Source organism: Ictidomys tridecemlineatus, unplaced genomic scaffold (assembly GCF_052094955.1).
Source record: "Ictidomys tridecemlineatus isolate mIctTri1 unplaced genomic scaffold, mIctTri1.hap1 Scaffold_2273, whole genome shotgun sequence".
Taxonomy (NCBI): domain Eukaryota; kingdom Metazoa; phylum Chordata; class Mammalia; order Rodentia; family Sciuridae; genus Ictidomys; species Ictidomys tridecemlineatus.
In genome coordinates this window covers 19,669-41,135 of record NW_027521961.1, presented here as the reverse complement: position 1 = coordinate 41,135, position 21,467 = coordinate 19,669, and the positions used below count along the sequence as shown (strand labels likewise).

Below are 21,467 nucleotides of genomic sequence, written 5' to 3'. Positions count from 1 at the left end.
TCAGAAACTATTTGGGAAACTTATACCAGCATTGCAGACCCAAATGCACATGCGAAAATTAAACAGATCCAAATCAAGCAACGAAATTGAAGATACGCTGAACCCTACCAACAAAGGAAAGCCACGGAACTGATGAAAGCTGAGCCCACTTCAACCAGTCCTTTTATAAAGAGTTAATGGGAAACCCCTGAAACCATTCCATTATAAAGAATAGGAGGGAACCCGGAGAGACTCATTCTAGGAAGGCCGCATCACCCCGATTCCAAAACCAGACAAAGACCCACCAGGAAACAAAACTTGAGGCCAATCATCCTCATGCAAACAAATGCAGAAGATCTTAGTAAAACATCGGGAATTCACTTACCAAAGCACAGGAAAAAGATAGGACACCACTAGGATCCCATGCGATTCATCTTGGGATGCAATTTGGGCTCCAGAGATGCAAAACAGCAGACGATAGGGCAACCACACATTAGGGCAACCACACATTAGAGCAACCACTGTGGGAAGCACTACGGAGATTCCTCCAAAAACAAGCAATGGAACCACCCCAGGATCTGGATATCCACGCCTCTCTTGTGTTCAGCTGACCAGCAGGGACACAAGTGTACCAATGTGTGTAGCCGCATGAACCTTACCAGCAGCGACATATTGAATGGATGGTACAATGAGGCGTATATACACGAACAAGTTTTAGCATATGTTGAAGAATGAACTGATACCATTTTCGATGAGGGGAAGGATGCGGAGAATCCCATGCTCAAATCAATAAGTCATAGGAGAATATGGAGCATTGAAAAGATTCCAATCAAGGCTGAAGGTAAAGCAACCTACTAGGACCAAGGTAGGCATGGATATCCTGAAGTGAAAGCAAAGCCTAGCAGAGCAGAAAAAGGTCTTTGGGAGGACACAAGAGTTAGGGTAGTGGAGGGAATGTTGAGGAAAATTCTCTACAAGCCTGAAATTATATCATGGTGAATGGCAATTCCATATATATCTATCAAAAACCACTAAATAAATGAATGAACGGTAGATAGACCAGTAGATTAGAGCCAGTTGAGGGTGCAGGGAAACGAGAGGGAGGAACCAGGGTCTGAATGGTGTAAAAAAAATATACGTGTATGAATATGTCCACTGGAACCCAACTATCATGTACATGTTTAATCCAAGGCAAAAGCAAAACAACGGATGGAATGGGGTAAACTGGATATCCATACCAAGAAGAGTGAAACTAGGTGTCTGTTTCTCTTTGTGCACAACACAACACAAGAGCGATAACAAACCTAGATATAACAAATGAGAAACATGGCAGTCATTGGAAGGAATACAGGGAATACACCTCCAAATAGAGGCATCAAATAAGACTTTAGGAAGAGGAATATTGCACGTGAGAACGTGCTCCCAAGAAGAGGTAAACATGAGTGCATCCAAATTCAATCTGCAGAACAGCAAAGAAAACCATTCACAGGGTGAGGAGAAGGCATATAGCCTAGGAGATGAGTTTTTGCCAGTTTCTCTTGGACAGTGGATTGGCATACTAAATATATAAACAGCTAAAGGTACTGAGCTGTGGGAAGACAAACCACCCATTTACCCAATGGCACATGATCACGAAGTACACAAAGGAACATGGATAATCGCTCAGCTCCTCAAGGTCCTAACAATCCCAGTCTTCACACATGAGGGACATGCAGATCAAATTTCACCAGCGAGTCCATCTTACCCCACTCGGGAAGGCAATGTTGAGAACACAAATAATACACATTGATGATCATGTGGAAATAGAAATGCTTCAACATTGTTGGTGAGGATGCTTATTACTACATCCACTATGGGAATCAGAATAGAGCTGACTCCTGAAAGTCAAAAGGGCCCAGCTGTACCAATGCCCACTCTTGACTGAAAAAGTCTAGTCAGCACTCAAACAGTGGTTTATTTGGGCTCATGAAAATCTCTCTTCCAGCTTCCAGTGGCTACTTATTGGCTTTGCTTTCTAGTTCTTCATTCCACATTCGCAGGCCTGACAGTTCTTGACTCCCACAAAGCACAATCCTGTCCTTATGCCTCTCCTGGTGAGACACTTGTTTTCTTTTGCGACCCTGAGTTAGGGGCCCCCTGTGTAGGATCACTGTCACCATTATGAGGATAGAAGAGATGATATGCTAAAAACAAACCAACAAGAAACAGAAGAAGAAATCAAAGATGTGGCCAGGGGACAAGAAACAAGTATTAAAACATGGCTTACTTTGGGGTCAGGTGATGAAGGGGTAGCATCACGCAAGCCCTTCTTGGTGGCATGCACCAAACGGGAGGTGGAAGCCACATGTTCTCTTTCAGTCTCAGAATGCTTGTTTTCCATCAAGGCTCGCTGTTCTTGTTTCCCGAGGTCGATTTTACCTGTTTTGGGAAGAAGTCAAAGTCAAACACACATGAACACACATAAACTCTGTGTCAATGTAAGTCAATCAATAGCACATTTGGCAGTCTTCAAAGACATTACCATGATTCCTGGATTGCCGGAAATTTTCACATACTTCCTCTTTTTCTTCAGGGGCATTCTGGGAAGGAAAAACACAGGATGCCAGGAATTAGCAAGCACTATAAAGACACTTTCTTCTCAGAAGCACAGAGGTAGTTTTCTGAAACACACCACATCTGATGCCACAAAGCAAGGATCAGTTCATAGGAAAAAATTAGGGAGCATGCCTGGCGTTCCATCAGACTTTTATGCAATGAAATCAGAAATCAACAGTAGAATAAAGACACAGGAGCCCCTCAAGCCCCCTCCACTGAGTGATCAACTACTGGAGAGCAGAAGACACGAGAGATGGAATAAACAATACTTCAAGCTTACTGAGAAGAGCCACACAACCTATCCACAACCCAGGGATACTCGGAACGTGGTTCAGAGAAGAAGGTTCAGAGCCCTGATCTTATTCCTTAAGAGAACAGAAAATCTCCCAAACACAAACCTCCCGTTACATATCAAGGCCATGGAGAAAGAAGAAATCAACACTGAAAGCAGCCCTTGATGGCAAATAATTCAAATCAGAACCAAACTTTAAGAAATGGAAACAACAAAGTTCCAACAAAATCAACAATATACAAACTTGGTTCTCTGACACCAAACGTAAATTAGATCAAACTTTATGCACACTATCCAAAGACAGGAGGACAAGACTCAATTTCCTGAAATTTGGAATGAAAAGGATCGATCACCGGGGAGCACGATGAAATACAGAGGATAATCAGAAACTATTTGGGAAACTTATACCAGCATTGCAGACCCAAATGCACATGCGAAAATTAAACAGATCCAAATCAAGCAACGAAATTGAAGATACGCTGAACCCTACCAACAAAGGAAAGCCACGGAACTGATGAAAGCTGAGCCCACTTCAACCAGTCCTTTTATAAAGAGTTAATGGGAAACCCCTGAAACCATTCCATTATAAAGAATAGGAGGGAACCCGGAGAGACTCATTCTAGGAAGGCCGCATCACCCCGATTCCAAAACCAGACAAAGACCCACCAGGAAACCAAACTTGAGGCCAATCATCCTCATGCAAACAAATGCAGAAGATCTTAGTAAAACATCGGGAATTCACTTACCAAAGCACAGGAAAAAGATAGGACACCACTAGGATCCCATGCGATTCATCTTGGGATGCAATTTGGGCTCCAGAGATGCAAAACAGCAGACGATAGGGCAACCACACATTAGGGCAACCACACATTAGAGCAACCACTGTGGGAAGCACTACGGAGATTCCTCCAAAAACAAGCAATGGAACCACCCCAGGATCTGGATATCCACGCCTCTCTTGTGTTCAGCTGACCAGCAGGGACACAAGTGTACCAATGTGTGTAGCCGCATGAACCTTACCAGCAGCGACATATTGAATGGATGGTACAATGAGGCGTATATACACGAACAAGTTTTAGCATATGTTGAAGAATGAACTGATACCATTTTCGATGAGGGGAAGGATGCGGAGAATCCCATGCTCAAATCAATAAGTCATAGGAGAATATGGAGCATTGAAAAGATTCCAATCAAGGCTGAAGGTAAAGCAACCTACTAGGACCAAGGTAGGCATGGATATCCTGAAGTGAAAGCAAAGCCTAGCAGAGCAGAAAAAGGTCTTTGGGAGGACACAAGAGTTAGGGTAGTGGAGGGAATGTTGAGGAAAATTCTCTACAAGCCTGAAATTATATCATGGTGAATGGCAATTCCATATATATCTATCAAAAACCACTAAATAAATGAATGAACGGTAGATAGACCAGTAGATTAGAGCCAGTTGAGGGTGCAGGGAAACGAGAGGGAGGAACCAGGGTCTGAATGGTGTAAAAAAAATATACGTGTATGAATATGTCCACTGGAACCCAACTATCATGTACATGTTTAATCCAAGGCAAAAGCAAAACAACGGATGGAATGGGGTAAACTGGATATCCATACCAAGAAGAGTGAAACTAGGTGTCTGTTTCTCTTTGTGCACAACACAACACAAGAGCGATAACAAACCTAGATATAACAAATGAGAAACATGGCAGTCATTGGAAGGAATACAGGGAATACACCTCCAAATAGAGGCATCAAATAAGACTTTAGGAAGAGGAATATTGCACGTGAGAACGTGCTCCCAAGAAGAGGTAAACATGAGTGCATCCAAATTCAATCTGCAGAACAGCAAAGAAAACCATTCACAGGGTGAGGAGAAGGCATATAGCCTAGGAGATGAGTTTTTGCCAGTTTCTCTTGGACAGTGGATTGGCATACTAAATATATAAACAGCTAAAGGTACTGAGCTGTGGGAAGACAAACCACCCATTTACCCAATGGCACATGATCACGAAGTACACAAAGGAACATGGATAATCGCTCAGCTCCTCAAGGTCCTAACAATCCCAGTCTTCACACATGAGGGACATGCAGATCAAATTTCACCAGCGAGTCCATCTTACCCCACTCGGGAAGGCAATGTTGAGAACACAAATAATACACATTGATGATCATGTGGAAATAGAAATGCTTCAACATTGTTGGTGAGGATGCTTATTACTACATCCACTATGGGAATCAGAATAGAGCTGACTCCTGAAAGTCAAAAGGGCCCAGCTGTACCAATGCCCACTCTTGACTGAAAAAGTCTAGTCAGCACTCAAACAGTGGTTTATTTGGGCTCATGAAAATCTCTCTTCCAGCTTCCAGTGGCTACTTATTGGCTTTGCTTTCTAGTTCTTCATTCCACATTCGCAGGCCTGACAGTTCTTGACTCCCACAAAGCACAATCCTGTCCTTATGCCTCTCCTGGTGAGACACTTGTTTTCTTTTGCGACCCTGAGTTAGGGGCCCCCTGTGTAGGATCACTGTCACCATTATGAGGATAGAAGAGATGATATGCTAAAAACAAACCAACAAGAAACAGAAGAAGAAATCAAAGATGTGGCCAGGGGACAAGAAACAAGTATTAAAACATGGCTTACTTTGGGGTCAGGTGATGAAGGGGTAGCATCACGCAAGCCCTTCTTGGTGGCATGCACCAAACGGGAGGTGGAAGCCACATGTTCTCTTTCAGTCTCAGAATGCTTGTTTTCCATCAAGGCTCGCTGTTCTTGTTTCCCGAGGTCGATTTTACCTGTTTTGGGAAGAAGTCAAAGTCAAACACACATGAACACACATAAACTCTGTGTCACTGTAAGTCAATCAATAGCACATTTGGCAGTCTTCAAAGACATTACCATGATTCCTGGATTGCCGGAAATTTTCACATACTTCCTCTTTTTCTTCAGGGGCATTCTGGGAAGGAAAAACACAGGATGCCAGGAATTAGCAAGCACTATAAAGACACTTTCTTCTCAGAAGCACAGAGGTAGTTTTCTGAAACACACCACATCTGATGCCACAAAGCAAGGATCAGTTCATAGGAAAAAATTAGGGAGCATGCCTGGCGTTCCATCAGACTTTTATGCAATGAAATCAGAAATCAACAGTAGAATAAAGACACAGGAGCCCCTCAAGCCCCCTCCACTGAGTGATCAACTACTGGAGAGCAGAAGACACGAGAGATGGAATAAACAATACTTCAAGCTTACTGAGAAGAGCCACACAACCTATCCACAACCCAGGGATACTCGGAACGTGGTTCAGAGAAGAAGGTTCAGAGCCCTGATCTTATTCCTTAAGAGAACAGAAAATCTCCCAAACACAAACCTCCCGTTACATATCAAGGCCATGGAGAAAGAAGAAATCAACACTGAAAGCAGCCCTTGATGGCAAATAATTCAAATCAGAACCAAACTTTAAGAAATGGAAACAACAAAGTTCCAACAAAATCAACAATATACAAACTTGGTTCTCTGACACCAAACGTAAATTTGATCAAACTTTATGCACACTATCCAAAGACAGGAGGACAAGACTCAATTTCCTGAAATTTGGAATGAAAAGGATCGATCACCGGGGAGCACGATGAAATACAGAGGATAATCAGAAACTATTTGGGAAACTTATACCAGCATTGCAGACCCAAATGCACATGCGAAAATTAAACAGATCCAAATCAAGCAACGAAATTGAAGATACGCTGAACCCTACCAACAAAGGAAAGCCACGGAACTGATGAAAGCTGAGCCCACTTCAACCAGTCCTTTTATAAAGAGTTAATGGGAAACCCCTGAAACCATTCCATTATAAAGAATAGGAGGGAACCCGGAGAGACTCATTCTAGGAAGGCCGCATCACCCCGATTCCAAAACCAGACAAAGACCCACCAGGAAACCAAACTTGAGGCCAATCATCCTCATGCAAACAAATGCAGAAGATCTTAGTAAAACATCGGGAATTCACTTACCAAAGCACAGGAAAAAGATAGGACACCACTAGGATCCCATGCGATTCATCTTGGGATGCAATTTGGGCTCCAGAGATGCAAAACAGCAGACGATAGGGCAACCACACATTAGGGCAACCACACATTAGAGCAACCACTGTGGGAAGCACTACGGAGATTCCTCCAAAAACAAGCAATGGAACCACCCCAGGATCTGGATATCCACGCCTCTCTTGTGTTCAGCTGACCAGCAGGGACACAAGTGTACCAATGTGTGTAGCCGCATGAACCTTACCAGCAGCGACATATTGAATGGATGGTACAATGAGGCGTATATACACGAACAAGTTTTAGCATATGTTGAAGAATGAACTGATACCATTTTCGATGAGGGGAAGGATGCGGAGAATCCCATGCTCAAATCAATAAGTCATAGGAGAATATGGAGCATTGAAAAGATTCCAATCAAGGCTGAAGGTAAAGCAACCTACTAGGACCAAGGTAGGCATGGATATCCTGAAGTGAAAGCAAAGCCTAGCAGAGCAGAAAAAGGTCTTTGGGAGGACACAAGAGTTAGGGTAGTGGAGGGAATGTTGAGGAAAATTCTCTACAAGCCTGAAATTATATCATGGTGAATGGCAATTCCATATATATCTATCAAAAACCACTAAATAAATGAATGAACGGTAGATAGACCAGTAGATTAGAGCCAGTTGAGGGTGCAGGGAAAGGAGAGGGAGGAACCAGGGTCTGAATGGTGTAAAAAAAATATACGTGTATGAATATGTCCACTGGAACCCAACTATCATGTACATGTTTAATCCAAGGCAAAAGCAAAACAACGGATGGAATGGGGTAAACTGGATATCCATACCAAGAAGAGTGAAACTAGGTGTCTGTTTCTCTTTGTGCACAACACAACACAAGAGCGATAACAAACCTAGATATAACAAATGAGAAACATGGCAGTCATTGGAAGGAATACAGGGAATACACCTCCAAATAGAGGCATCAAATAAGACTTTAGGAAGAGGAATATTGCACGTGAGAACGTGCTCCCAAGAAGAGGTAAACATGAGTGCATCCAAATTCAATCTGCAGAACAGCAAAGAAAACCATTCACAGGGTGAGGAGAAGGCATATAGCCTAGGAGATGAGTTTTTGCCAGTTTCTCTTGGACAGTGGATTGGCATACTAAATATATAAACAGCTAAAGGTACTGAGCTGTGGGAAGACAAACCACCCATTTACCCAATGGCACATGATCACGAAGTACACAAAGGAACATGGATAATCGCTCAGCTCCTCAAGGTCCTAACAATCCCAGTCTTCACACATGAGGGACATGCAGATCAAATTTCACCAGCGAGTCCATCTTACCCCACTCGGGAAGGCAATGTTGAGAACACAAATAATACACATTGATGATCATGTGGAAATAGAAATGCTTCAACATTGTTGGTGAGGATGCTTATTACTACATCCACTATGGGAATCAGAATAGAGCTGACTCCTGAAAGTCAAAAGGGCCCAGCTGTACCAATGCCCACTCTTGACTGAAAAAGTCTAGTCAGCACTCAAACAGTGGTTTATTTGGGCTCATGAAAATCTCTCTTCCAGCTTCCAGTGGCTACTTTTTGGCTTTGCTTTCTAGTTCTTCATTCCACATTCGCAGGCCTGACAGTTCTTGACTCCCACAAAGCACAATCCTGTCCTTATGCCTCTCCTGGTGAGACACTTGTTTTCTTTTGTGACCCTGAGTTAGGGGCCCCCTGTGTAGGATCACTGTCACCATTATGAGGATAGAAGAGATGATATGCTAAAAACAAACCAACAAGAAACAGAAGAAGAAATCAAAGATGTGGCCAGGGGACAAGAAACAAGTATTAAAACATGGCTTACTTTGGGGTCAGGTGATGAAGGGGTAGCATCACGCAAGCCCTTCTTGGTGGCATGCACCAAACGGGAGGTGGAAGCCACATGTTCTCTTTCAGTCTCAGAATGCTTGTTTTCCATCAAGGCTCGCTGTTCTTGTTTCCCGAGGTCGATTTTACCTGTTTTGGGAAGAAGTCAAAGTCAAACACACATGAACACACATAAACTCTGTGTCACTGTAAGTCAATCAATAGCACATTTGGCAGTCTTCAAAGACATTACCATGATTCCTGGATTGCCGGAAATTTTCACATACTTCCTCTTTTTCTTCAGGGGCATTCTGGGAAGGAAAAACACAGGATGCCAGGAATTAGCAAGCACTATAAAGACACTTTCTTCTCAGAAGCACAGAGGTAGTTTTCTGAAACACACCACATCTGATGCCACAAAGCAAGGATCAGTTCATAGGAAAAAATTAGGGAGCATGCCTGGCGTTCCATCAGACTTTTATGCAATGAAATCAGAAATCAACAGTAGAATAAAGACACAGGAGCCCCTCAAGCCCCCTCCACTGAGTGATCAACTACTGGAGAGCAGAAGACACGAGAGATGGAATAAACAATACTTCAAGGTTACTGAGAAGAGCCACACAACCTATCCACAACCCAGGGATACTCGGAACGTGGTTCAGAGAAGAAGGTTCAGAGCCCTGATCTTATTCCTTAAGAGAACAGAAAATCTCCCAAACACAAACCTCCCGTTACATATCAAGGCCATGGAGAAAGAAGAAATCAACACTGAAAGCAGCCCTTGATGGCAAATAATTCAAATCAGAACCAAACTTTAAGAAATGGAAACAACAAAGTTCCAACAAAATCAACAATATACAAACTTGGTTCTCTGACACCAAACGTAAATTTGATCAAACTTTATGCACACTATCCAAAGACAGGAGGACAAGACTCAATTTCCTGAAATTTGGAATGAAAAGGATCGATCACCGGGGAGCACGATGAAATACAGAGGATAATCAGAAACTATTTGGGAAACTTATACCAGCATTGCAGACCCAAATGCACATGCGAAAATTAAACAGATCCAAATCAAGCAACGAAATTGAAGATACGCTGAACCCTACCAACAAAGGAAAGCCACGGAACTGATGAAAGCTGAGCCCACTTCAACCAGTCCTTTTATAAAGAGTTAATGGGAAACCCCTGAAACCATTCCATTATAAAGAATAGGAGGGAACCCGGAGAGACTCATTCTAGGAAGGCCGCATCACCCCGATTCCAAAACCAGACAAAGACCCACCAGGAAACCAAACTTGAGGCCAATCATCCTCATGCAAACAAATGCAGAAGATCTTAGTAAAACATCGGGAATTCACTTACCAAAGCACAGGAAAAAGATAGGACACCACTAGGATCCCATGCGATTCATCTTGGGATGCAATTTGGGCTCCAGAGATGCAAAACAGCAGACGATAGGGCAACCACACATTAGGGCAACCACACATTAGAGCAACCACTGTGGGAAGCACTACGGAGATTCCTCCAAAAACAAGCAATGGAACCACCCCAGGATCTGGATATCCACGCCTCTCTTGTGTTCAGCTGACCAGCAGGGACACAAGTGTACCAATGTGTGTAGCCGCATGAACCTTACCAGCAGCGACATATTGAATGGATGGTACAATGAGGCGTATATACACGAACAAGTTTTAGCATATGTTGAAGAATGAACTGATACCATTTTCGATGAGGGGAAGGATGCGGAGAATCCCATGCTCAAATCAATAAGTCATAGGAGAATATGGAGCATTGAAAAGATTCCAATCAAGGCTGAAGGTAAAGCAACCTACTAGGACCAAGGTAGGCATGGATATCCTGAAGTGAAAGCAAAGCCTAGCAGAGCAGAAAAAGGTCTTTGGGAGGACACAAGAGTTAGGGTAGTGGAGGGAATGTTGAGGAAAATTGTCTACAAGCCTGAAATTATATCATGGTGAATGGCAATTCCATATATATCTATCAAAAACCACTAAATAAATGAATGAACGGTAGATAGACCAGTAGATTAGAGCCAGTTGAGGGTGCAGGGAAAGGAGAGGGAGGAACCAGGGTCTGAATGGTGTAAAAAAAATATACGTGTATGAATATGTCCACTGGAACCCAACTATCATGTACATGTTTAATCCAAGGCAAAAGCAAAACAACGGATGGAATGGGGTAAACTGGATATCCATACCAAGAAGAGTGAAACTAGGTGTCTGTTTCTCTTTGTGCACAACACAACACAAGAGCGATAACAAACCTAGATATAACAAATGAGAAACATGGCAGTCATTGGAAGGAATACAGGGAATACACCTCCAAATAGAGGCATCAAATAAGACTTTAGGAAGAGGAATATTGCACGTGAGAACGTGCTCCCAAGAAGAGGTAAACATGAGTGCATCCAAATTCAATCTGCAGAACAGCAAAGAAAACCATTCACAGGGTGAGGAGAAGGCATATAGCCTAGGAGATGAGTTTTTGCCAGTTTCTCTTGGACAGTGGATTGGCATACTAAATATATAAACAGCTAAAGGTACTGAGCTGTGGGAAGACAAACCACCCATTTACCCAATGGCACATGATCACGAAGTACACAAAGGAACATGGATAATCGCTCAGCTCCTCAAGGTCCTAACAATCCCAGTCTTCACACATGAGGGACATGCAGATCAAATTTCACCAGCGAGTCCATCTTACCCCACTCGGGAAGGCAATGTTGAGAACACAAATAATACACATTGATGATCATGTGGAAATAGAAATGCTTCAACATTGTTGGTGAGGATGCTTATTACTACATCCACTATGGGAATCAGAATAGAGCTGACTCCTGAAAGTCAAAAGGGCCCAGCTGTACCAATGCCCACTCTTGACTGAAAAAGTCTAGTCAGCACTCAAACAGTGGTTTATTTGGGCTCATGAAAATCTCTCTTCCAGCTTCCAGTGGCTACTTTTTGGCTTTGCTTTCTAGTTCTTCATTCCACATTCGCAGGCCTGACAGTTCTTGACTCCCACAAAGCACAATCCTGTCCTTATGCCTCTCCTGGTGAGACACTTGTTTTCTTTTGTGACCCTGAGTTAGGGGCCCCCTGTGTAGGATCACTGTCACCATTATGAGGATAGAAGAGATGATATGCTAAAAACAAACCAACAAGAAACAGAAGAAGAAATCAAAGATGTGGCCAGGGGACAAGAAACAAGTATTAAAACATGGCTTACTTTGGGGTCAGGTGATGAAGGGGTAGCATCACGCAAGCCCTTCTTGGTGGCATGCACCAAACGGGAGGTGGAAGCCACATGTTCTCTTTCAGTCTCAGAATGCTTGTTTTCCATCAAGGCTCGCTGTTCTTGTTTCCCGAGGTCGATTTTACCTGTTTTGGGAAGAAGTCAAAGTCAAACACACATGAACACACATAAACTCTGTGTCACTGTAAGTCAATCAATAGCACATTTGGCAGTCTTCAAAGACATTACCATGATTCCTGGATTGCCGGAAATTTTCACATACTTCCTCTTTTTCTTCAGGGGCATTCTGGGAAGGAAAAACACAGGATGCCAGGAATTAGCAAGCACTATAAAGACACTTTCTTCTCAGAAGCACAGAGGTAGTTTTCTGAAACACACCACATCTGATGCCACAAAGCAAGGATCAGTTCATAGGAAAAAATTAGGGAGCATGCCTGGCGTTCCATCAGACTTTTATGCAATGAAATCAGAAATCAACAGTAGAATAAAGACACAGGAGCCCCTCAAGCCCCCTCCACTGAGTGATCAACTACTGGAGAGCAGAAGACACGAGAGATGGAATAAACAATACTTCAAGGTTACTGAGAAGAGCCACACAACCTATCCACAACCCAGGGATACTCGGAACGTGGTTCAGAGAAGAAGGTTCAGAGCCCTGATCTTATTCCTTAAGAGAACAGAAAATCTCCCAAACACAAACCTCCCGTTACATATCAAGGCCATGGAGAAAGAAGAAATCAACACTGAAAGCAGCCCTTGATGGCAAATAATTCAAATCAGAACCAAACTTTAAGAAATGGAAACAACAAAGTTCCAACAAAATCAACAATATACAAACTTGGTTCTCTGACACCAAACGTAAATTAGATCAAACTTTATGCACACTATCCAAAGACAGGAGGACAAGACTCAATTTCCTGAAATTTGGAATGAAAAGGATCGATCACCGGGGAGCACGATGAAATACAGAGGATAATCAGAAACTATTTGGGAAACTTATACCAGCATTGCAGACCCAAATGCACATGCGAAAATTAAACAGATCCAAATCAAGCAACGAAATTGAAGATACGCTGAACCCTACCAACAAAGGAAAGCCACGGAACTGATGAAAGCTGAGCCCACTTCAACCAGTCCTTTTATAAAGAGTTAATGGGAAACCCCTGAAACCATTCCATTATAAAGAATAGGAGGGAACCCGGAGAGACTCATTCTAGGAAGGCCGCATCACCCCGATTCCAAAACCAGACAAAGACCCACCAGGAAACCAAACTTGAGGCCAATCATCCTCATGCAAACAAATGCAGAAGATCTTAGTAAAACATCGGGAATTCACTTACCAAAGCACAGGAAAAAGATAGGACACCACTAGGATCCCATGCGATTCATCTTGGGATGCAATTTGGGCTCCAGAGATGCAAAACAGCAGACGATAGGGCAACCACACATTAGGGCAACCACACATTAGAGCAACCACTGTGGGAAGCACTACGGAGATTCCTCCAAAAACAAGCAATGGAACCACCCCAGGATCTGGATATCCACGCCTCTCTTGTGTTCAGCTGACCAGCAGGGACACAAGTGTACCAATGTGTGTAGCCGCATGAACCTTACCAGCAGCGACATATTGAATGGATGGTACAATGAGGCGTATATACACGAACAAGTTTTAGCATATGTTGAAGAATGAACTGATACCATTTTCGATGAGGGGAAGGATGCGGAGAATCCCATGCTCAAATCAATAAGTCATAGGAGAATATGGAGCATTGAAAAGATTCCAATCAAGGCTGAAGGTAAAGCAACCTACTAGGACCAAGGTAGGCATGGATATCCTGAAGTGAAAGCAAAGCCTAGCAGAGCAGAAAAAGGTCTTTGGGAGGACACAAGAGTTAGGGTAGTGGAGGGAATGTTGAGGAAAATTCTCTACAAGCCTGAAATTATATCATGGTGAATGGCAATTCCATATATATCTATCAAAAACCACTAAATAAATGAATGAACGGTAGATAGACCAGTAGATTAGAGCCAGTTGAGGGTGCAGGGAAACGAGAGGGAGGAACCAGGGTCTGAATGGTGTAAAAAAAATATACGTGTATGAATATGTCCACTGGAACCCAACTATCATGTACATGTTTAATCCAAGGCAAAAGCAAAACAACGGATGGAATGGGGTAAACTGGATATCCATACCAAGAAGAGTGAAACTAGGTGTCTGTTTCTCTTTGTGCACAACACAACACAAGAGCGATAACAAACCTAGATATAACAAATGAGAAACATGGCAGTCATTGGAAGGAATACAGGGAATACACCTCCAAATAGAGGCATCAAATAAGACTTTAGGAAGAGGAATATTGCACGTGAGAACGTGCTCCCAAGAAGAGGTAAACATGAGTGCATCCAAATTCAATCTGCAGAACAGCAAAGAAAACCATTCACAGGGTGAGGAGAAGGCATATAGCCTAGGAGATGAGTTTTTGCCAGTTTCTCTTGGACAGTGGATTGGCATACTAAATATATAAACAGCTAAAGGTACTGAGCTGTGGGAAGACAAACCACCCATTTACCCAATGGCACATGATCACGAAGTACACAAAGGAACATGGATAATCGCTCAGCTCCTCAAGGTCCTAACAATCCCAGTCTTCACACATGAGGGACATGCAGATCAAATTTCACCAGCGAGTCCATCTTACCCCACTCGGGAAGGCAATGTTGAGAACACAAATAATACACATTGATGATCATGTGGAAATAGAAATGCTTCAACATTGTTGGTGAGGATGCTTATTAGTACATCCACTATGGGAATCAGAATAGAGCTGACTCCTGAAAGTCAAAAGGGCCCAGCTGTACCAATGCCCACTCTTGACTGAAAAAGTCTAGTCAGCACTCAAACAGTGGTTTATTTGGGCTCATGAAAATCTCTCTTCCAGCTTCCAGTGGCTACTTTTTGGCTTTGCTTTCTAGTTCTTCATTCCACATTCGCAGGCCTGACAGTTCTTGACTCCCACAAAGCACAATCCTGTCCTTATGCCTCTCCTGGTGAGACACTTGTTTTCTTTTGTGACCCTGAGTTAGGGGCCCCCTGTGTAGGATCACTGTCACCATTATGAGGATAGAAGAGATGATATGCTAAAAACAAACCAACAAGAAACAGAAGAAGAAATCAAAGATGTGGCCAGGGGACAAGAAACAAGTATTAAAACATGGCTTACTTTGGGGTCAGGTGATGAAGGGGTAGCATCAAGCAAGCCCTTCTTGGTGGCATGCACCAAACGGGAGGTGGAAGCCACATGTTCTCTTTCAGTCTCAGAATGCTTGTTTTCCATCAAGGCTCGCTGTTCTTGTTTCCCGAGGTCGATTTTACCTGTTTTGGGAAGAGGTCAAAGTCAAACACACATGAACACACATAAACTCTGTGTCACTGTAAGTCAATCAATAGCACATTTGGCAGTCTTCAAAGACATTACCATGATTCCTGGATTGCCGGAAATTTTCACATACTTCCTCTTTTTCTTCAGGGGCATTCTGGGAAGGAAAAACACAGGATGCCAGGAATTAGCAAGCACTATAAAGACACTTTCTTCTCAGAAGCACAGAGGTAGTTTTCTGAAACACACCACATCTGATGCCACAAAGCAAGGATCAGTTCATAGGAAAAAATTAGGGAGCATGCCTGGCGTTCCATCAGACTTTTATGCAATGAAATCAGAAATCAACAGTAGAATAAAGACACAGGAGCCCCTCAAGCCCCCTCCACTGAGTGATCAACTACTGGAGAGCAGAAGACACGAGAGATGGAATAAACAATACTTCAAGGTTACTGAGAAGAGCCACACAACCTATCCACAACCCAGGGATACTCGGAACGTGGTTCAGAGAAGAAGGTTCAGAGCCCTGATCTTATTCCTTAAGAGAACAGAAAATCTCCCAAACACAAACCTCCCATTATATATCAAGGCCATGGAGAAAGAAGAAATCAACACTGAAAGCAGCCCTTGATGGCAAATAATTCAAATCAGAACCAAACTTTAAGAAATGGAAACAACAAAGTTCCAACAAAATCAACAATATACAAACTTGGTTCTCTGACACCAAACGTAAATTTGATCAAACTTTATGCACACTATCCAAAGACAGGAGGACAAGACTCAATTTCCTGAAATTTGGAATGAAAAGGATCGATCACCGGGGAGCACGATGAAATACAGAGGATAATCAGAAACTATTTGGGAAACTTATACCAGCATTGCAGACCCAAATGCACATGCGAAAATTAAACAGATCCAAATCAAGCAACGAAATTGAAGATACGCTGAACCCTACCAACAAAGGAAAGCCACGGAACTGATGAAAGCTGAGCCCACTTCAACCAGTCCTTTTATAAAGAGTTAATGGGAAACCCCTGAAACCATTCCATTATAAAGAATAGGAGGGAACCCGGAGAGACTCATTCTAGGAAGGCCGCATCACCCCGATTCCAAAACCAGACAAAGACCCACCAGGAAACAAAACTTGAGGCCAATCATCCTCATGCAAACAAATGCAGAAGATCTTAGTAAAACATCGGGAATTCACTTACCAAAGCACAGGAAAAAGATAGGACACCACTAGGATCCCATGCGATTCATCTTGGGATGCAATTTGGGCTCCAGAGATGCAAAACAGCAGACGATAGGGCAACCACACATTAGGGCAACCACACATTAGAGCAACCACTGTGGGAAGCACTACGGAGATTCCTCCAAAAACAAGCAATGGAACCACCCCAGGATCTGGATATCCACGCCTCTCTTGTGTTCAGCTGACCAGCAGGGACACAAGTGTACCAATGTGTGTAGCCGCATAAACCTTACCAGCAGCGACATATTGAATGGATGGTACAATGAGGCGTATATACACGAACAAGTTTTAGCATATGTTGAAGAATGAACTGATACCATTTTTGATGAGGGGAAGGATGCGGAGAATCCCATGCTCAAATCAATAAGTCATAGGAGAATATGGAGCATTGAAAAGATTCCAATCAAGGCTGAAGGTAAAGCAACCTACTAGGACCAAGGTAGGCATGGATATCCTGAAGTGAAAGCAAAGCCTAGCAGAGCAGAAAAAGGTCTTTGGGAGGACACAAGAGTTAGGGTAGTGGAGGGAATGTTGAGGAAAATTCTCTACAAGCCTGAAATTATATCATGGTGAATGGCAATTCCATATATATCTATCAAAAACCACTAAATAAATGAATGAACGGTAGATAGACCAGTAGATTAGAGCCAGTTGAGGGTGCAGGGAAACGAGAGGGAGGAACCAGGGTCTGAATGGTGTAAAAAAAATATACGTGTATGAATATGTCCACTGGAACCCAACTATCATGTACATGTTTAATCCAAGGCAAAAGCAAAACAACGGATGGAATGGGGTAAACTGGATATCCATACCAAGAAGAGTGAAACTAGGTGTCTGTTTCTCTTTGTGCACAACACAACACAAGAGTGATAACAAACCTAGATATAACAAATGAGAAACATGGCAGTCATTGGAAGGAATACAGGGAATACACCTCCAAATAGAGGCATCAAATAAGACTTTAGGAAGAGGAATATTGCACGTGAGAACGTGCTCCCAAGAAGAGGTAAACATGAGTGCATCCAAATTCAATCTGCAGAACAGCAAAGAAAACCATTCACAGGGTGAGGAGAAGGCATATAGCCTAGGAGATGAGTTTTTGCCAGTTTCTCTTGGACAGTGGATTGGCATACTAAATATATAAACAGCTAAAGGTACTGAGCTGTGGGAAGACAAACCACCCATTTACCCAATGGCACATGATCACGAAGTACACAAAGGAACATGGATAATCGCTCAGCTCCTCAAGGTCCTAACAATCCCAGTCTTCACACATGAGGGACATGCAGATCAAATTTCACCAGCGAGTCCATCTTACCCCACTCGGGAAGGCAATGTTGAGAACACAAATAATACACATTGATGATCATGTGGAAATAGAAATGCTTCAACATTGTTGGTGAGGATGCTTATTACTACATCCACTATGGGAATCAGAATAGAGCTGACTCCTGAAAGTCAAAAGGGCCCAGCTGTACCAATGCCCACTCTTGACTGAAAAAGTCTAGTCAGCACTCAAACAGTGGTTTATTTGGGCTCATGAAAATCTCTCTTCCAGCTTCCAGTGGCTACTTATTGGCTTTGCTTTCTAGTTCTTCATTCCACATTCGCAGGCCTGACAGTTCTTGACTCCCACAAAGCACAATCCTGTCCTTATGCCTCTCCTGGTGAGACACTTGTTTTCTTTTGTGACCCTGAGTTAGGGGCCCCCTGTGTAGGATCACTGTCACCATTATGAGGATAGAAGAGATGATATGCTAAAAACAAACCAACAAGAAACAGAAGAAGAAATCAAAGATGTGGCCAGGGGACAAGAAACAAGTATTAAAACATGGCTTACTTTGGGGTCAGGTGATGAAGGGGTAGCATCACGCAAGCCCTTCTTGGTGGCATGCACCAAACGGGAGGTGGAAGCCACATGTTCTCTTTCAGTCTCAGAATGCTTGTTTTCCATCAAGGCTCGCTGTTCTTGTTTCCCGAGGTCGATTTTACCTGTTTTGGGAAGAAGTCAAAGTCAAACACACATGAACACACATAAACTCTGTGTCACTGTAAGTCAATCAATAGCACATTTGGCAGTCTTCAAAGACATTACCATGATTCCTGGATTGCCGGAAATTTTCACATACTTCCTCTTTTTCTTCAGGGGCATTCTGGGAAGGAAAAACACAGGATGCCAGGAATTAGCAAGCACTATAAAGACACTTTCTTCTCAGAAGCACAGAGGTAGTTTTCTGAAACACACCACATCTGATGCCACAAAGCAAGGATCAGTTCATAGGAAAAAATTAGGGAGCATGCCTGGCGTTCCATCAGACTTTTATGCAATGAAATCAGAAATCAACAGTAGAATAAAGACACAGGAGCCCCTCAAGCCCCCTCCACTGAGTGATCAACTACTGGAGAGCAGAAGACACGAGAGATGGAATAAACAATACTTCAAGGTTACTGAGAAGAGCCACACAACCTATCCACAACCCAGGGATACTCGGAACGTGGTTCAGAGAAGAAGGTTCAGAGCCCTGATCTTATTCCTTAAGAGAACAGAAAATCTCCCAAACACAAACCTCCCGTTACATATCAAGGCCATGGAGAAAGAAGAAATCAACACTGAAAGCAGCCCTTGATGGCAAATAATTCAAATCAGAACCAAACTTTAAGAAATGGAAACAACAAAGTTCCAACAAAATCAACAATATACAAACTTGGTTCTCTACACCAAACGTAAATTAGATCAAACTTTATGCACACTATCCAAAGACAGGAGGACAAGACTCAATTTCCTGAAATTTGGAATGAAAAGGATCGATCACCGGGGAGCACGATGAAATACAGAGGATAATCAGAAACTATTTGGGAGACTTATACCAGCATTGCAGACCCAAATGCACATGCGAAAATTAAACAGATCCAAATCAAGCAACGAAATTGAAGATACGCTGAACCCTACCAACAAAGGAAAGCCACGGAACTGATGAAAGCTGAGCCCACTTCAACCAGTCCTTTTATAAAGAGTTAATGGGAAACCCCTGAAACCATTCCATTATAAAGAATAGGAGGGAACCCGGAGAGACTCATTCTAGGAAGGCCGCATCACCCCGATTCCAAAACCAGACAAAGACCCACCAGGAAACAAAACTTGAGGCCAATCATCCTCATGCAAACAAATGCAGAAGATCCTAGTAAAACATCGGGAATTCACTTACCAAAGCACAGGAAAAAGATAGGACACCACTAGGATCCCATGCGATTCATCTTGGGATGCAATTTGGGCTCCAGAGATGCAAAACAGCAGAAGATAGGGCAACCACACATTAGGGCAACCACATATTAGAGCAACCACTGTGGGAAGCACTACGGAGATTCCTCCAAAAACAAGCAATGGAACCACCCCAGGATCTGGATATCCACGCCTCTCTTGTGTTCAGCTGACCAGCAGGGACACAAGTGTACCAATGTGTGTAGCCGCATGAACCTTACCAGCAGCGACATATTGAATGGATGGTACAATGAGGCGTATATACACGAACAAGTTTTAGCATATGTTGAAGAATGAACTGATACCATTTTCGATGAGGGGAAGGATGCGGAGAATCCCATGCTCAAATCAATAAGTCATAGGAGAATATGGAGCATTGAAAAGATTCCAATCAAGGCTGAAGGTAAAGCAACCTACTAGGACCAAGGTAGGCATGGATATCCTGAAGTGAAAGCAAAGCCTAGCAGAGCAGAAAAAGGTCTTTGGGAGGACACAAGAGTTAGGGTAGTGGAGGGAATGTTGAGGAAAATTCTCTACAAGCCTGAAATTATATCATGGTGAATGGCAATTCCATATATATCTATCAAAAACCACTAAATAAATGAATGAACGGTAGATAGACCAGTAGATTAGAGCCAGTTGAGGGTGCAGGGAAACGAGAGGGAGGAACCAGGGTCTGAATGGTGTAAAAAAAATATACGTGTATGAATATGTCCACTGGAACCCAACTATCATGTACATGTTTAATCCAAGGCAAAAGCAAAACAACGGATGGAATGGGGTAAACTGGATATCCATACCAAGAAGAGTGAAACTAGGTGTCTGTTTCTCTTTGTGCACAACACAACACAAGAGCGATAACAAACCTAGATATAACAAATGAGAAACATGGCAGTCATTGGAAGGAATACAGGGAATACACCTCCAAATAGAGGCATCAAATAAGACTTTAGGAAGAGGAATATTGCACGTGAGAACGTGCTCCCAAGAAGAGGTAAACATGAGTGCATCCAAATTCAATCTGCAGAACAGCAAAGAAAACCATTCACAGGGTGAGGAGAAGGCATATAGCCTAGGAGATGAGTTTTTGCCAGTTTCTCTTGGACAGTGGATTGGCATACTAAATATATAAACAGCTAAAGGTACTGAGCTGTGGGAAGACAAACCACCCATTTACCCAATGGCACATGATCACGAAGTACACAAAGGAACATGGATAATCGCTCAGCTCCTCAAGGTCCTAACAATCCCAGTCTTCACACATGAGGGACATGCAGATCAAATTTCACCAGCGAGTCCATCTTACCCCACTCAGGAAGGCAATGTTGAGAACACAAATAATACACATTGATGATCATGTGGAAATAGAAATGCTTCAACATTGTTGGTGAGGATGCTTATTACTACATCCACTATGGGAATCAGAATAGAGCTGACTCCTGAAAGTCAAAAGGGCCCAGCTGTACCAATGCCCACTCTTGACTGAAAAAGTCTAGTCAGCACTCAAACAGTGGTTTATTTGGGCTCATGAAAATCTCTCTTCCAGCTTCCAGTGGCTACTTA

General features: G+C 42.9%; 1 protein-coding gene across 1 annotated transcript in view; it reads right to left on the bottom strand.

The window, feature by feature from the left end:
* Nucleotides 1-2,236: 2,236 nt before the first annotated feature.
* Nucleotides 2,237-21,467, bottom strand: part of LOC110597437 (uncharacterized) — a gene marked incomplete at its 3' end in the record, with an annotated part of 37,388 nt that continues 18,157 nt past the window's right edge. The window contains exons 14-25 of the mRNA XM_078036197.1: nucleotides 18,741-18,798; nucleotides 18,486-18,637; nucleotides 15,493-15,550; nucleotides 15,238-15,389; nucleotides 12,245-12,302; nucleotides 11,990-12,141; nucleotides 8,997-9,054; nucleotides 8,742-8,893; nucleotides 5,749-5,806; nucleotides 5,494-5,645; nucleotides 2,501-2,558; nucleotides 2,237-2,397 (exon numbers count right to left, since the gene is read on the bottom strand). Coding sequence (XP_077892323.1) covers nucleotides 2,237-2,397; nucleotides 2,501-2,558; nucleotides 5,494-5,645; nucleotides 5,749-5,806; nucleotides 8,742-8,893; nucleotides 8,997-9,054; nucleotides 11,990-12,141; nucleotides 12,245-12,302; nucleotides 15,238-15,389; nucleotides 15,493-15,550; nucleotides 18,486-18,637; nucleotides 18,741-18,798 — 1,269 coding nt within the window. The remainder of the gene's footprint in view (nucleotides 2,398-2,500; nucleotides 2,559-5,493; nucleotides 5,646-5,748; nucleotides 5,807-8,741; nucleotides 8,894-8,996; nucleotides 9,055-11,989; nucleotides 12,142-12,244; nucleotides 12,303-15,237; nucleotides 15,390-15,492; nucleotides 15,551-18,485; nucleotides 18,638-18,740; nucleotides 18,799-21,467) is intronic.